The 17367-nt window shown below is 42.6% G+C and overlaps 1 protein-coding gene across 4 annotated transcripts in view; it reads left to right on the top strand.

The window, feature by feature from the left end:
• ebf1a (EBF transcription factor 1a) overlaps positions 1-17367 on the top strand; it is a 440037-nt gene that overhangs the window by 415288 nt on the left and 7382 nt on the right. For 3 of the 4 annotated variants that reach the window (XM_052014113.1, XM_052014112.1, XM_052014114.1), the window contains 2 exons: positions 3783-3962; positions 8906-9100. In XM_052014113.1, the coding sequence (XP_051870073.1) occupies positions 3783-3962; positions 8906-9100 (375 nt within the window). The remainder of the gene's footprint in view (positions 1-3782; positions 3963-8905; positions 9101-17367) is intronic. The other variant, XM_052014115.1, reaches the window with a different exon arrangement.

Here is a 17367-nt window from a genome sequence, read left to right as displayed (position 1 = left end):
CAATGTGGGAGGAAACTGGAGCACCCGGCGGAAACCCACGCAGACACAGGAGAATGTACAAACTCCTTACAGACAGCGACAAGAATCGAACCCCGATCACTGGCGCTGTAATAGTGTCGGCTAACCGCTACATACTTCCTTATTTTTCTTCAATAAACAGCACTGCTTTTGGAATTTGTAATTTGCTATCTTAAGAGTTATTGCACACTTAATTTAATACAGTTCTTTGCATATTTGTACCACTCCACATTAAGGGAATAGTCCTGAGAGGAACTATACTTGGTATATTTTACAACTTTACTCTTTCCATACAAACGTTGACTTTAAAAGGGGAGAGAGAACACAGGCAAACTGCTGCCCTCCAATACCTTCTCACGATGGCCAACTTTGTGCAAGACTACTTCATTGAATAGGATTGGGCTGCAGTTGTTTAGGAACTTTGATATCACCCCTTTCAATTCAGTGTGAATTATGGAGTTCCCATCTTCAAACTTCTTCCTTGCAAGGGCATGAGAAATAAAAGCAGGAGCCAGCCGTTCAGCCCCTCCTACCTGCACTGCCATTCAGGAAGATCACCTCAGCACACTTCCCTGGAATTTTGGAAGATAACGATAAGTGCTTCCTCTATCTCCATGGCCACCTCCTTCAAAACCTCAGGCTGCAGGTCATAGGTCCTGGGATTTATTTATTTATTTCCACTAATTTCTTCAATGCTATTTTTTCACTGGTGCAAATATCTTTCAGCTCCTCATTCACTGTAAGCATATAGATCTCCATTATTTCTGGAAGTTTTTCTGTGAAGACTGACACAACATATTTATTTTATATCTCTGCCATTTCCTTATTCCCCAGAATCATTTCTCCCATTGTGTTCTGTAACTTTTGCTAATCTTTTCCTTATTACACAGCAATGGAAGCTTTTGGAGTCACCCTGGCCTTCTCTTGTACCCCCTGTCTTCCCTTTCCTTCTCTGGTTCTTGGTGCTGTTTTGCCGAATTCTGAAATTATCTCCATCCTGCTCTTCTTGGCCACAGAAGCTTTTTCCTTTGATCTAAGAATACCTTCACCTTCTTCTGTTAGTGATGGCTAGACCACGTTTCCTGGTGGTTTTATATGCTTCCATCTCCTGTGCTCCCCTTTCTCCACTTTGCATTTCACAGGTCATTGAGCGATTGTGGTCGCATTTGCCTGCCGATTATGTTGCAGTGTGTGTGAAATGCATCCTTTGGGGATTTCTTGTATTTCCTTATGGCATAGAAGGAGGCCTTTCAGATCATTGAGTTTATAGCTGCTCTCAGAACATTCCCATAAATCTGATCCTCATATTCTGCCTGGGTAGTCTACAATCTGATGGTATGAACATTGAATTCTCCAATTTCAGGTAACCTGCTCCCCCTCTGTCCCTTTCTCTCTCCTTCTGATCTACCCAGGTCCTCTCACGCATCTTCTTCTTTCCAAACCCTATCCCTCAGCCCCCTATCATCCAGTTTCTCTCCCTTCCCATCTGCCCATCACCCACACACTCCTCCCATTGGGTCCCACTCTTCATTTCCCTTTCTTATCAGATTCCACAATCTGCAGCCTTTTGTTGTCTTCACCTATCACTTCCCAGCCTCTGTTGCTTTCTCCACCCCTCCCTCCACCCACATGACTCCATCTGCCAATCATCCCTTCCTCATCGTTGGATCCACCTTTGACCTGCCAGCTCTTGCTCCACCCCTTCCCTCCACCTCTTTAAACTGGCTATCTCCCCTCCATCTTTCAGTTCAGATGAAGGGCTCCAATCCAAAATGTCAACTGCCCCATTTCCCTCCACAGATGCTGCCTGACCTGCTGAGTTCCTCCAGCAGCTCATTGTCCTCCAAGTTCCAGCATCTACAGTCTCTTGTGTCTCCATTCCAATAAATCACATCGGTCTATTTGTTTCCTTGTAAACTATTCTCTTTCACATGCCCCATCAACTGATTCTCCCACCAGCGATATACACAAAGGGTAGTTTCCAGTAACCAATTAACCTACTAACCAACATGTCTTTGGGATATGGGAGGAAACTGGAGCACCTGGGGGAAACCCACACAGTCCTAGGAAGAATGTGCAAACTCCACACAGACAGCACCGGAGATCAGGATTGAACCCGGGTCACTGGAGTTGTGAGGCAGCAGCACTATCCACTGTATCACTGTGCCATCTGAGTCCCTTAAAGGGAGGTAATCCACAATAACAATTTCTTAATGAGAGGATATCCCAATCTGATGATTCTTTGGTGACTTTTTTTGTAGTGCCTCTTTAAAATACCAGCTATGGAGAAATCGGCTTTCTTGGCACTTGTCTTGTTAATCGTGTTTTTTTTCTCCATGAAGATGCTGTCTTTGTCTGTCTCAAAAGGGCTTGCTATGGTCTACCTCTCCCATATTTCCATGGATTGGTTATCAAAACAATGAGCAAAAAACTGCAGATGCTGGAATCCTGCAATAAAAACAAAACTCTGGAAGAAGCACTCTGCAGGTCAGGCAGTGTCAGTGGGGCAAGAAAGAAAGTGACATTTTGGGTCAAGGACCTTTCATCACAACCAAACAAATGAGAAAATAAACATGAGTTTGGAATTGGAATTGGTTTATTATTGTCACACGTACCGAGATACATTGAAAAACTTTGTTTTGTATGTCATCCAGATAGATCATTCCAAAACATAAGTACATCGAGGTAGTAGAAAGGGAAAAGCAGTAACAGAATGCAGGAAATAGTGATACAGTTCCAGAGAAAGTGCAGTGTAGGTAGACAATAAGGTGCAAGGGCTACGATGAGGTAGATTGAGAGATCAAGAGTTCATCTTTATCATAAAAGGGGCCTGTTCAAGAGTCTTATAACAATGGGATCGAAGTTGTCCTTGAGCCTGGTGGTGTGTGTTTTCAAGCTTTGGTATCTTCTGACCGATGGAAGGGTATAATCAGAGGAGGCGGTGGACCCGGTTTGTCTCACACTGATGCTGCTTGACTTACCTGAGCCCTTCCAACATTCTCTCTTCTTAAAATGATTCATTTCTTCTTCCTATCAAAATATATCATTTTTCACTTTCGCATATCCTGAATGTTATTTTTTTTAACAGAAAGATAATGTCACTGGGGGAACACTCTAAGTCACCTTCAGAATCATATTTGAGTTGCAGGTTAATTACACAGGTTGCAATGTGTCCATCAGCCTCTCTAGATATCATCAAAGTCCATCATAACTCCCTTCCTTGCTTGTCTCACCGAAGCTGGTTGCTATCTACAGACTTTGAAATGTACCCAAGTCTAAGTGGTTGCTATCTATCAAAAAAAGCAGTGGTCCTACTACTGTTGCTTGGGAGTGATCACAGCAAACCTTTCTCTAACCTGAAGACCAAGCCCTTACTCTAATTCGAGGTCCCTAAGCCACTACTGTATCCATGCTGCCAAATCCCTTTCAATTATTCTGTTGTGTGGCTTTTATTGAATGGCTTTTGAAAAGCCGCATAGATATCATCAGCTGCATTGCCCTCATTAACCCTCACAGTTACCTCATCAAAAAACTCAGCCAAGTTAATTGAGCACAATTTTATTTTAACAAACATTAACAGATGTGACATATCAAGCATTGACTAGTTAATTTATCAACTCGTTTGTGTTTTAGCTGCTAGATCTTTGAAATAAGCTTCTATAATCGGCAACGTGAATGCGGAGGTTTAGGTCATGGACTGTTGCAGCCATGAGAGAAAGAGGGACAATGAGTAAATGTGTTCAAATGTTCTTCCTTCAATATAGGTTTTACTCGCAACACAAGCAGTGTGTCTCCTCATGGATATGTGCCGAGTTCCACTCCACAGCAGACAAACTACAATTCTGTGACAACGAGTATGAATGGATATGGCAATGCAGGGATGTCCAACCTAGGAAGTTCTCCTGGTTTTCTTAATGGGTCTGCTGCCAATTCGCCATATGCCAGTAAGTAAAAAAAGGATTTGCATTAGACCTTCTACTTATTAATAGTCTCACTGCTGGTACACCATCATATCTCACTAATTTCTTTGGAATATTGACTTTACAAGCTACTGGTTGCAACTCACATGTTTCACATCTTTATGTACTTTTTAAACAGTGTTGGATTTGATCTGAGCCATTTTAATGTATGATTATTCTGCTCAACTGTTAAAGCAAAGTTATTCTTACATTTTGAGAATTATATTTTACCAAATAGTGTAGATCTCAGCTTCATTCTCAGTTTAGGATGTTGATAGAATAAGTATTTGTACAGTTGAGAAAGGTCAAATGGTCTCCAGAATGAGCCAAGTTCTCAGTGTAAGATTATCCATTGGAAAGCCCATCGGTTTTGAGCCTGCCACATTCTAGACATCATGCTTTGTTACAGATGCAAAACAAAAATAGAGAAAGGAAGCCAGTCATTTCCTGGTGTATTTATCTGACTCCAGGGAGGAGGCAATTAAGCTTTAATTGATTTCAGGACCGGACTAACATTCACACTTCATTGGAAGTTACGTACAGATTATTCTTGAAGTAATCATATGCTAGGGACAATCACTGGGAAATTCCTTGGGGATTTCTCTCAATTGGACGGTGTAACTTTGTCAGATGATTGGCAGAAAACCCTAGGAAACTCCCAGTAAATATAAATGCATGTAAGGAGAGAATTTGTAACAAAACAGCCAATTTTTCACGAAAGAGAATTAAAATGACTTTTATTAAGTCTAATAGAATATTTATGAACATATTTGAAAAGCAAATCTTGGTTCTTACATAATTATGAGTCAGGTGCAAATATTTAGACTCCCGCTCTAATGCTTGTCAATCAAAATGGCTTGCTCTTTTCAACTCTGACCTACTTCAATTTAGGCAGGGGTTATTAACCCTAAAAAAACAGATTTGAGGAATACAGTTTGGCAGGGCATATTAAAGCTAAGAGGGGAATAACAGAATATCTGTCAAGACAGTATTTATCTCTTGTGAGATGGTTTCTTGACTTTTCAATGTTCAGGGCAATTTTCTTAAGAGTTTTGAAGACAATAAGACATTTGACTTAAAAAAAATCCACCATTCTTTCACGAATTATCAAGTTCAAGGAAACTCAGCACTATTCAGGCTTTGGGTTTGAATTTCATGTCGGAATTTCCACCTCACCACCTTCAATGTCTCAGGTGGTAACAGCCTGGTGTGGAATGGGCTGTTTCGACAAAGGGAATCAATAATGTGAGCCCTGGTTCATTCTGTATAATCCCTAGCAAGTAATAACTGATTAGCAGAAGCTGGGTTGTTCCTGGAATAATCTTGTATTATGATCCCTGGGAATTTCCCTGGGCGATTTTGTTAAGTAATGGCAGAAGATCAGTAGACACGCCAAGAAATCATTCTCCCCCATCACATTCCTTAAAGAACTGGGGTTTGCTGCTCAAAGGTTTTGGGTTTGGTAGGAAACAATATAACACCAAACTTTACATGTAGGATTTCCTGTTGGAAAGCATCACTGTTACTTAACTGCAGGCTGACCCCTGAGAACATTCAACTTACAATACAATAGATGCAAAGGAACTCTTTTCATGTAAAAGGCTGAAAGGCAAGACTTTCCCTTAGTCCCACTTCTTTATAATTGGTTTTTCTGTAGGTCCATCCATGAACAATTGTGCTCCTTGCAGTGATGACTACATGGATTCACGATTAAGCTGCTCATGTCTAGTTGTGGAATATCTCCAATGTGACAGGGTCAGCCAGGCTGGATGCAGGGAAGATCCTTCCCTGGACGTAGATCTAAAACCAGGGATCACAGTATAGCTTACAGGGCAGGGCTAAGACATTTAGGACAAAGATAAGGAGAAATTTCTTTTGTCAGAGTTTTGTGAACCTATGTAAATGTCTACCTCAGAAAACAAAGGAAGCCAACTTGCTGAATATGTCTAAGAAGGAGATGGATAGATTTTTAGACACAAAAGACATCAATGGTACAGAAGAGAGCAAGAATATAGTATTGAGATACAGGAGCATGAATGATTGCGTTGAATGGCAGAGCAAGCTTGAAGGGCTGAATGGCCTCCTGGTTCAGTTTCGCTTTGTTTCTATTAATGTTTGATATCCATATAATACAATGTTAACTCAGATAATTCAGAAATCAAAGGCAAACATGATGAAGGTTTAAATTGCATTCTGCAGTGTTGGGACGATAGATCAGTGAAGGTATTCAGTTCCCATTCCGGGATGAGCTTGTTCACCTCAAACAAGGCAGTGAGTGGGCTGTGGCAATTAGTCTCAATGCCCCAGTGAATGTTCAGTGGTTGGGTGATGAGCTATGTTCCTCTCTCAATTGAAAATACACAGGAGTAAATATCAGATGAAGACAGTACAAGCTGAGCTGAAGTATTGGACAACTGAAGCCTAATGTCTCTATGAGAGCAAAGAAGGATGCAGAAGTAGTCCAGATAGAAGAGTATCATCAAATAACTTTGTGTTGTATGGGTGCATGGATGAAAAAGATGGAGAGGAAAAGAATAACTGGTTCATCAAGCATTTCTCAGATCAATAATGGCTGAAGCAATACAACTAAACAGCCACAGCCATCCTGAGAGAGGCAGCAAATGCCAGCTTATCATTGTTGCCTCCAAGAAATGCTGAGGCTTTCTTTTAAATGTAGTTAGTTTCCCAGAAGATTCAGAGGACTCTTAAGTCTGTTCTTTGTGGATGGTGTATCAAAGAAACCCTCCTGCACTCCATTTGAGGAACAGAAGTCTTGAGGGTGGGATTCCTCATCTTTCAGAAATGTGGCTCATTGATAAACTAATGCACAGAAAACTGTCTTCATTTCATTGTATTGTCAGCTTTGATGTTTTTCTTATTTTGTGTCTTGTCTTCCAGCATACTGCACTGTGGGTAGATTTTAGTTAACCCCTCAATTACTCACTTCAAATAAATAGTTAATGACTCTGGTTAAAAAAAATCATGTTAGCAAGTTTAGCCCCATAACAGACACTATTATACTGGTTCTTCCACTTGTGTTCTTTCAAATTTATGAATCAAAGATTGTGCTTCATTCTGAACATCTTGACACCATTGTTAATTAATCTCAAAGGAAATGCAAAGCACCAGAGATAAAGGGCAATATGGAACCTGATACTTTTTAAATCCTTCACTGAGTCAGCTTGGTGTTGCTCGAGGCTTCAATTTCACAATGAGCCTATAATGACCAAGCATTGAAACAGCAGCTGATTTCTATCACACGAACTTTGCTTCTATATTTACATGGGCTTGATTGTACGTTACAATAGGATCTGTGGTCGGTTGTTGGAAGTCCAGAAATCTCTCTCTCACAAGCTGCCTGAAAGGAAACCATGTTTCTTTAAACAAAAGGGAGGTTGGTGAGAGACCAGGGCCACTAATAGTGGACTTACCCCATCAGACACCGTTTCAGTCTGGTTCTCTAATTTAAAGGCGTCATTCTTAATTAAATCAATAAACTAATTGCATGAGTAATGATTAAACAACTGGCTCTCTGCTCGCATTACAAGGAGATGAGGTGACCTTAGGTAAAGATATTTTCCTATCCGTGGCTGCATACCTCTAATTTTCTTCAGTCAGTTACTTTTGTTCTTGTCCTGATGTGTAGCCTGATTAAGGAGTGGCTGCATCGGGCAATTGTACAGGGGAATAGAAGGGGAATAAAGAGCAGGATGAAGGGGGAATGTCTAAGCTAAACATGCGCAGTTGTACTAAAGCAGTCCCTCTGTCCCCAAAGGGAAAACACTACACTATTACTGTGGGAACAAAGGCATGCTAAGTGGCTGATTCCTCTGAGGTAACAACACCATGGTGTGAGATGAATTCCATTCAACTACTAGTGGTATTCACCAGCCCTGTCCACCCACTCCCCAACCCTCTCCAATTATTGTCCTAAGTTTCATGACAAAAGTAGAAAAATAAATTTAGAACACAAGAAGACAGGGGCAGGAGTAGGACACTATACCCTTCAAGTTTGCCCTACCATTCAATATGATCATGGCTAATCTATGCCGACCTCAATTCCTCCTCTGTGCCAGTTCCCCATCATCCTCTATCCCTCAATCTTTCAAAAATGTGTCAACCTCCACCTCAAATACTTTTAACAATTCAGCCTCCACAACCCTCTGGGGTAGAGCATTGCAGAGATTCAGCACTCTCCAGAAAGAAATTTCTATGCACCTCAGTTTTAAATGACTGGCCCCTTACCTTGTGACTAGGTCCATCTTTTACTTTTGTTGTTGCTTCTTTTGAGTTTCTGAATGCTAATTTTGCCATGGGTCTGGCTCAAATGCACTCCTTTTAAAAGATGATACTAACCAGCAAAGTTAAAGTTTGAAAGAGTTAAGTTACCAATGTTGCCAGGTAAGTGACCCAAGGGATGGATACAGATCTAGGGGTGCGATGGTGGCACTGTGGTTAAGTTACTGGGCTAGTAATCCAGAGAGCTGAGCTCAAATCCCATCACAGGATTTTAAATCCAGTTAATACTCTTGAATTTGGAAACAACATCTAGTCTTAGTGATGACCACAGGAATAAAATAAAACTGCAGGATGTTTGTAAAATCCCAGCTGGTTCACTGATATCCTCTAGGGGAGTATACCTGCCATCCTTACCTAGTAAGGCCAATATGTGACTTCAAACCCACCAATGTGGTTGACACTAAAATGGCCAAGCAAGCCACTCAGTTGTCTCATTACTGCTACCCGGCTGTGCTCACACTTTTTTTTCTCTCAACGTCTTAAAAAATAATTCTTAAAACATCTTGCACCATCATTGACTAACCATCCTGAAAATGGTTGATGAATTGTACAAATTCATATATATATATATGAGAAGATATATATATGGCACCCAAATGGTTGACATATTTCCTCCTTTCTTGTTGCAGTAGTACCGTCCAGTCCTACTATGGCCTCCTCCACCAGCCTTCCTTCAAATTGTAGCAGTACCTCTGGCATATTCTCCTTCTCGCCAGCCAATATGGTGTCTGCAGTGAAACAAAAAAGCGCCTTCGCTCCGGTGGTGAGGCCACAGACCTCCCCTCCCCCGACCTGCACCAGCGCCAACGCTAACAGTCTCCAAGGTGAGCACACACACTCAACAGGCCTAGGCTGGTTTCATTCACTGCAGTTAGGCTGAAAATTGATATATTATTAGTACATTGAAAGAAACAATTATGGGACACTTTAAACTCTTTTGAAAGTTGTAATACATGTATAAATTGCTATTGTGATTGGCCCCGGCATGTGATATTGGAGCTCTCTCAGCATTCGATTAAACTGTCCACTATTGTAGTTCAGCCCGGATCCATAATGGGCTTATCACAATCTTCTGTAGCCAACTGTAGTATTAGAATAAATTTAAAATGTCTTACTTGCTGGCTATCCTCTTTCTAAATGCACTGAGCCACTTAGTATTTTTTTTGAGCATGTTACTAAAGAAAGTTTTTCCAATGTCATCCAGGAAGGATTTTGTTTCAAGGGCAAAGGGTAACTAAATGGTGATTCAGGTGAAGGCAAATCTGGTCTGGTGCAATTATCATGCTAACCCTGAGAGACTATTTACTGCATTTGTATTGACAGCTGTGCAGAGTTCCTGTTTGTTTAGCATGGTAAGAGTTAAATATAGATCTTCAAGTCTCCATCACTTCCTTGAAGTTTGACCAAAACTGCAGTATGGTGATTGGAATGGTCCACGTGCCACCATTTTGTTGCTGACACCATCAGTTCCAAGGCATTTTGCAAACAGAATCTTTTAAGAGGATCTCTAAATAAGGAGGAAAAACTCATGTCCTGATCGTAAAAACTAACACAGTGCAGTAAAAAAAAACTAGTGTCTTGTCAATGTGATGTTCATTCTCAGTTGCTTTATTTGTTTCAATCAAATTAATGAGGAGACTGTATCTCTTTTCATTAGATGTCTCTCTAACATAATCTCTATCTCTACCTCCACCCAAACTCTCCATCTCCCCCACCTTCCTTCCTCCTAGCCCATCTCTCCCCACTATCAGACCAGTCTTTTGTGGACTCCAGTAAGTACTCCACTGCAGGGTCACTCCAAGGACTGGTCCTCTGTCTTCCATCACACCAGAGACTGAGTAAGGACCCTCATTTCATGACAGTATATTACTTTGCATTTGCTTGTAGCATATTTAGCTGAATGATGCTCTTTGCTAGACTCTATCCATGCCCTTTCCAAACAGGATTTGCACACTTTTTGGTAAATAAAGACAAATTCAGCAAAGCTTTGCATCTCCACCCAAGAATCTCCTGGTGAGACTTGAGGTGACCAACAGAGCTGAAGTCCTTCAGTCGAGTCTCCCACCTCTACCCACCACTGGTCACCTTTGCATCAATGAGTTTGCTACTGGTGATGTCTCAGAGGAACCTTTGCCAGCAGTTCTGACAATTGGCTCAGCAATGCAGAGCCACACACCGGGAGACTAGGGCTCATCTCATGCTGGGATTGCTCATTGATCACTGCTCTCTATTAGTCCTCTCCCACCACATGGGGAAGCAGAGCTGTGTACGAGTCAGATGAGAGGAATTTCAGACTTGAATGTATGTTGTACTTAATGATTGAATACCACCCCTCCCTCAAGGCTGATTGGTTGTCAGTTTAGTGTGTGTGCCAGCTCATTCCAGTGCAAGCTGAACAAACTTGGATTGTTTTCTCTGGAGTGTTGGAGGCTGAGGGGTAACCTGATAAAAGTATATAAAATTATGAGAGGCATAGATAGTCAGAGTCTTTTTCCTCGAGTGGAGCTGTCAAATATTAGAGGGCATGGGTTTAAGGTGAGGGGGGAAAGTATAAAGGAGATTTACGAGGCTAGATTTTCAACACGCAGAGAGGTAGGTGCCTGGAACACATTGCCAGAGGAGATGGTGGAAACAGGTATGATAGCAGTGTTTAAGAGGCATTTTGACAAGTATATGGACAGACAGGGAATAGAGGGATACGGATTGTGTGCCAGTGGATGGGATTTGATTGGCAGCATGGCTGGCATGGACATGGTGGGCTGAAGGGTCTGTTCCTGTGCTGTACTGTTCTATGTTCTATGTCCTAAGTAGTTGATCTTGGGGCAAAGAGAAATGGTTTGCCCATCTCATCACCAACTCATATTGATGTCTAGCCAGGTCTGAATAATATGAAATATTCACTAATAATGTACATGGCTGTAATTGAAAAGGTATAACCTGTATAACCAGTGATGTACCAGTTACACTACTTGTGGTGTCAGGTGATTACACAGCCTTGCTTGAGACCAACCTGTGCTGAGAATGGATCTGTAGTGGACCCATTGGTTAAGATCAAAGTAATTCCATTGTGAAGCAGACATAACATGGGGATGAGTTCCTGTGTGCAGATAAATTTGAGAAGGCTGCTCCACATTCTCTCTTGATTGATGGATCCAAAGGCTTTCTGAGGTCAGAAGAGGCTTTGCATAGTGGTTTTGTGCATTTCTCCTGGACTTGATGCACAATGAAAATTGTGTCCACTGTGCTTCTGGATGAGCGGAACACACTCTGTGATTTGGGTAGCAGGTTTGGGAGGAGATAGTAGAGGAGGACCCTAGCAATGAATTTCCCTGTGACAGACAGTGGGAGACCCTCCTGTACTTACTGAATCTAATTTGTCCCCTTTCTTGAAGATGGTCAAAATTACAGTGTCTCAGAAGTTCCCTGTCATGTCATCTTTTACCTAGATGGGAAAATGAGATTGCAAATTTGTGAAGTTCTTCTCCTTCGGAAGAGATGTGGCCTGCTCTCAAGACCTTGTTATTTTTCAGTTGACAAATGGCTACATTGGCTTCTTCTCATTGGGATGGTGGCCAGGCTAGGAATGGAATCAAGGATGGGTCATGTTAGGGAAGATTTTAAAGTGTTCCTTCTAGCGTGTGCTTACTGCCTCTCTGTCCCGAATGGGTTCACCTCCATTCTTGGCTCTTATTGAGGTGGAACATTGAGTGTTTGGCCATTGTTAGCCCTGTTGGTGTTGAAGAGTCTGTACTTGTCATGGCTATTAGCAAGTTATTGGACCTCCTATCCTTGTCATCCACCAATTGTCTAGGTCACAGACTTTCTGCTGGCCCTCTGCCTTCAGGAACCTGTAGAGCTGCTTCTTTTCCCTTGAGGCATGGCGAGAAGCTCAGAACCTCTTCATGGTGCTAATTATGATGAATCAGAGCTGTCCAGATGCTGTAGATACTGTACTGCTCCTGTTGGCTGGGGATAGACATGTTGTCTATGAGGCACCATCAGAGAAGAGCTACTGTTGCAATGTCCTTGGAATCTTCAACAGTGGTGCTGCATGTCACCATACATAAGCATCCCACTGGAATGAAACTAATCTACAGGACATGGGAATCACAAAGGAAAAAAAAATACAGATGCGGAAAATCTAAAAAATGGAAAATCGTGAAAACACTCAGCAGGTCAGACAGCATCTGTGGAGGTAGAAGTAGAGATAATGTTCTCGTTCATTGGCCTTCATTAGTCTGAACCAATGGGAAACTTCAGTGTAAATCATTTCCGCTCCAGAACCAAGGTCTTTCCTATCTCAATCATCAAACTGCAGTCCACAAATGATACATGCGTATGAGGCTGAGCTCCAAGTCACCGTCAGTTCATTTACTGAAGTATGCAAGAGGATGTTTCTCAACCAACTAGCCACCACTGTACCCTCCCCCCTCCCCACCCCCCATAGAAAGGCCCAGGACAAAGCTCTGGAAAATGTGGACTGCTTCCTACATCTCAAAGCCACTCGCAATGAAGGAAGATATTGATGGTGAAACTCACCATTGCCTTCAGAGCATCAGCAGTGATCCCTGCCCTCCTTTATGCTTCTGAAACATAGACTACTTACAGTAGGTGTCTCAAGGCACTGAGGAAGTACCACCAACACTGTCTCTGCAAAATCCTCCAAATCCATTGGCAGAATGAACAAACTAATGTTAACATCCTTGCTCAAGTCAACATCTCCAGCACCTTATTACATTCAACCAGTTATGTGGGGCAGGCCACATCGATCACATGCCTGATAACAGACTTCCAAAACAGACACACTCTTCTGAGCTCTGTCATGGGACGAAATACCAGACACACAGGGGGAGTTACAAGGATGTTCTTAAGTCCGGCTTAGAAAGGTGTGGTATCCCCACTGACTGCTAGGTATCCCTGGCCCATGGCCCATTGATAGTGAGGAAGGGACCTCAGGTTGGTATTGAGAACCTTAAGCCCACACATAGGGAGCACACAGAGTCCTGGTGTAAATGATAGAAAGAGTGCTCCACTTTACAAACTGCCCACCTGTCTGCCCTGCCAAGCAACACCTGCCCCAGCTTGCGATTCCCACACTGGTCACATCAGCCCCCTCAGAATGCACAGAACTAGGGTGGAAGCATATCATCCTCCATCCTGAGCAACTGCTGAAGAAGGACAAGCAGGGAATGAGGCATCCAATTGGAACACAGCAAGGCTACGCCAACAGTGATAGGCTGGTGGTTGCATACTCTGTTGTAGGCATGGTCGCATACTCTGTTGTAGGCATTGATTGAGGGGTCATTGTTGGCCTGGACTCTGGAGATACCCTCCTGCCCCTCCACTAGTACTCCCATGGATCTTTTCTCCCCTGTGATGGTGGGCATTGGCACTCTTTAACACTATGTCTGAAAGTTGGCATCCCTGAAAGCCCAACACTCCTTGAGTACAATGACCTTCAGCTTCCATGGTCAAAGGAGAAATCGATAGCAGCCAAGTTGGCCTCCATAATTGGTAGTCACTAATAATGGATGAAGGTAGGATTACAGGTAGTTGTGATGCTCCACAGTATCACTGGGGGTAGGGGACGGGGGTAAGTAAATATCTAAGCTCCCACATGACAAGTTTGTTAGCAGCACAAAGTGCTGTGGACATCCAGGTGGAAACGGCAGATTTGCCAGAGGGGAAAGGGTGGGAGTGGGTGCTGCAGACTACAGGGGGAAGAATGTTAAACTAATGAAGCAAAGTTGTTTATTTTTTTTATAAACTCCTGGCCAAACTAGCATCCGATCATCGGAAACAATTATATTAAAAATTGTCAGCATGAAGGCAAAACAAGAGAGTGAGAAAATTTTGCTCAGGCCACCTTTGCGTGTGGGCTAGGAAAGGTCTTCCTGGGAATTGAAATTGTTTTCCTCCCAACTAAGGAAAGCCCACAGGAATTCTCTGATAAAAATCTCCTTGCTGACTTTCCTCCTAATAATCCCAGATCAAAGATACCACACAGAACCGGACGTGTGGAAGTGGGAGGGGTGGGGAGTGGGTCACTCCCCACTCTTCACCAAAGCAGAAGAAGAATATTGTCAGGAGTTTTACTGATGCTGTCCATCTGTGGGACATCACTGGACTCATCTGTCAGACTGGGAGAGCTCAATGTGTGACCTGCCCAGGAGCAGTGGTAACTCGAGCTCCATGAGAGCGTAACTGGGTGGCAACACTCATTAATTAACCCACAGACTGCGTGCAGTCTAGCCTTCCACTCTCATTGTCTGTCATCAGTAGTTAAGACATTCACGCCCCTAATTTTCAATCTGCTTTTTTTTCATGACCGTGGTTTACAAATTACCTTGCAATGTAGCTTGCCTTTGACACCCAACAAGAAAGTTCAATGTAATTTTACAAAACTAATAATTTTCTTACACTGTTAATTATATTGTTACTTTTCCAAAACAGGAGCTTGATTCTCCTCAACCATGTGTCACTAAATTAACATTTTTTGCAAATATGAAGGAGGGCATACAAGAAAAATAATTGTTGAACTTTAATTAAATCTGGTTCAACATTTCATAACATAAGGAACTAACAAGTACAAAATCCGTTTGCCCCCTTCAAGAGTTAGGGAATCTCTCACCCTCCTTCCAAAGTTAAGGAATCCTTCATCCTTCTTCCGAAGTTAGGGAATCCCTCATCCTTCTTCCGAAGTTAAGGAATCCCTCACCCTTCTTCTAAAATTAAGGAAACCCTCACTCTCCTTCCAAAGTTAGGGGATCACTCACCCTTCTTCTGAAGTTAGGGAATCCCTCACCCTACTGTCAGAAGTTCGGGGATTCTTCGCCCCTCCTTCAGGAGTTACAGAATCCCTCCCCCTGCTTTCAGGACATGTACTGTCGGTGGATTACTCCTGTGCAAGGCTCATATTAGTGCCCAGCACACAAGAATTGTCCAGTTTATATTTATTTTTCTTTCTGCCTTTAGGGATAAATTTTACCTGGGAGGTTAATGGGATTTCCCTGTTGCTATTCAATAATGCATTGAGCACACTTCCATCCAACTGTAGTTTGGCGATGGAGAGTGGGACTTTGAAAACAGTGATGTAACAAGACATTGCTGATTCTCTCGGTCTCTGCCATGACTGAACAAATGTTTTCCCTGGACCATGGGTAGAGGAGAAAGGAGATTTTACATTATATAAAGACATAAATGTAGAACATAGAGCCATAGAGTTATATAACATGGAAATAGGACCTTCCTCCCAAGTGGTCCGCACTGATCAAGTTGCCGACCTGAGCTAGTCCCATTTGCCTGCAGTTAGCCCATATCCCTCTAAACCTTTCCTGTTCATGTACCTGTCTAAATTTCTTTTAAATGTTGTAATTGTACCTGTGTCTACCACTTCCTCTGGCAGCTCATTTCACATGCCTACCATCCCTTGTGCGAAAAAGTTGCCCCTCAGGTCTTCGATAAATCTTTCTCCTCTCACCTTAAATCTATGCCCTTCAGTTTTGGGCTCCCCTACCTTGGGAAAAAGGCTGTGACCACCTACCTTATCAATGCCCCTCATGATTTTATACACCTCTATAATGTCACCCCTCAGCCTCCTCCAGGGAAAACACTCCCAGCTTATCTAGGGAAGACCTTCTAGAGATTTACAAAATCATGAAGGGCATAGACAGGGTAGATAGTCAGAGTATTTTTCCCAGTAAAGGGAATACAGAGAGGCTGAGCAAAATAAGCCCAAGTACAAAGCCCAAAAAACAATTTGAGTGACAGGTGAAGTGCCGGGAGACTGGAGGGTGGCTAATATTGTGCCGTTATTTAAGAAGGGCTTCAAATAAAAACCTGGGAACTGTAGACCAGTAAGCCTAACATCTGTGGGAAGTAAGCTACCAGAGCGGATTCTGAGGGGTAAGATATACAAGTGTTTGGAAGGACAGGGGTTGATTAGGGATAGTCAGCACAGCTTTGTGCATGGGGGATCAGATCTCACAAATTTGATTGAGTTGTTTGAAAAAGCATCTAAGAAGGTCAATGAAGACAGGGTGGTAGATGTGGTCCATATGGACTTCAATAAGGCCTTTCAGCTGCTGTGGAGAGTTAGATTGCATGGGATCCAGCTGCTAGTTGGATACGCAGTAGGTGGTATGAAGCAGAGGGTGATGGAGGATGGTTGTTTTTCAGACTGGAGGACTGTGACAAGTGGTGTTCCCAGGGTTGGTGCTGGGCCCATTGCTATTTGTCATCAATATCAATGATTTGGATGAGAATGTACAAGGCATGGTTAGTAAGTTTGCAATATTAGTTGTGTTGGAGACAGTGGAGATGGTTATCAGGCTTTACAGAGGGATCTTGATCAGCTGGGTAAGTGGACCAAGGAATGGCAAATGGCGTTTAATTTGGGTAAGTGTGATGTGTTGCATTTTGGGAAGACACATGAGGGTAGGACCTTCACAGAGAATGGTAGGGCCCTGGGGAATGTTGTAGAACAGAGAGACCGAGGGATAAAAGTACATGGTTCCTTCAAAGTGGTGTCACAGGTAGACAGGGTGCTGAAGAAGGTTTTTGGAATGCTGGCCTTCATCAGTCAGGACGTTGTGTATAGAAGTTGGGATGTTGTGTTGCAGTTGTACAAGATGTTGGTGAAGCCACATTTGGAATATTGTGTTCAGTTTTGGTCACCCTGTTAGAGGAAAGATGACATTAAACTGGAAAGAATGCGGAGGAGATTTATGAGGATATTGCCGGGAACTGAGAAAGAGAGTTATGGAGGGAGGTTGAGCAGGTTTGGACTTTTTTTGCACTGGAGCGTAGGAGAATGAGGGGTGATCTTATAGAGGTGTATAAGATTACGAGGGGCATAGATAAGGTGAATGTGCACAGTCTTTTTCCCAAGGTTGGGGAATAAAGAACTAGAGGGCACAGGTTTAAGGTGAGAGGGGAGAGTTTTAATAGGAACTAGAAGGGGAACTTTTTCACCCAGAGGGTGGTCAGTATATGGAATGAGCTGCCAGAGGAAGTGGTTGAGGCAGGTACATTAACAACATTTAAAAGGTACTTGGACAGGTACGTGGATAGGAAAGGTTTAGAGAGATAT

The sequence above is a fragment of the Pristis pectinata genome, chromosome 4 (assembly GCF_009764475.1).
Source record: "Pristis pectinata isolate sPriPec2 chromosome 4, sPriPec2.1.pri, whole genome shotgun sequence".
In the NCBI taxonomy this organism is placed as follows: Eukaryota; Metazoa; Chordata; class Chondrichthyes; order Rhinopristiformes; family Pristidae; genus Pristis; species Pristis pectinata.
The sequence above is the reverse complement of the archived record's forward strand: the minus strand, read 5'-3'. Positions and strand labels throughout refer to the sequence as shown.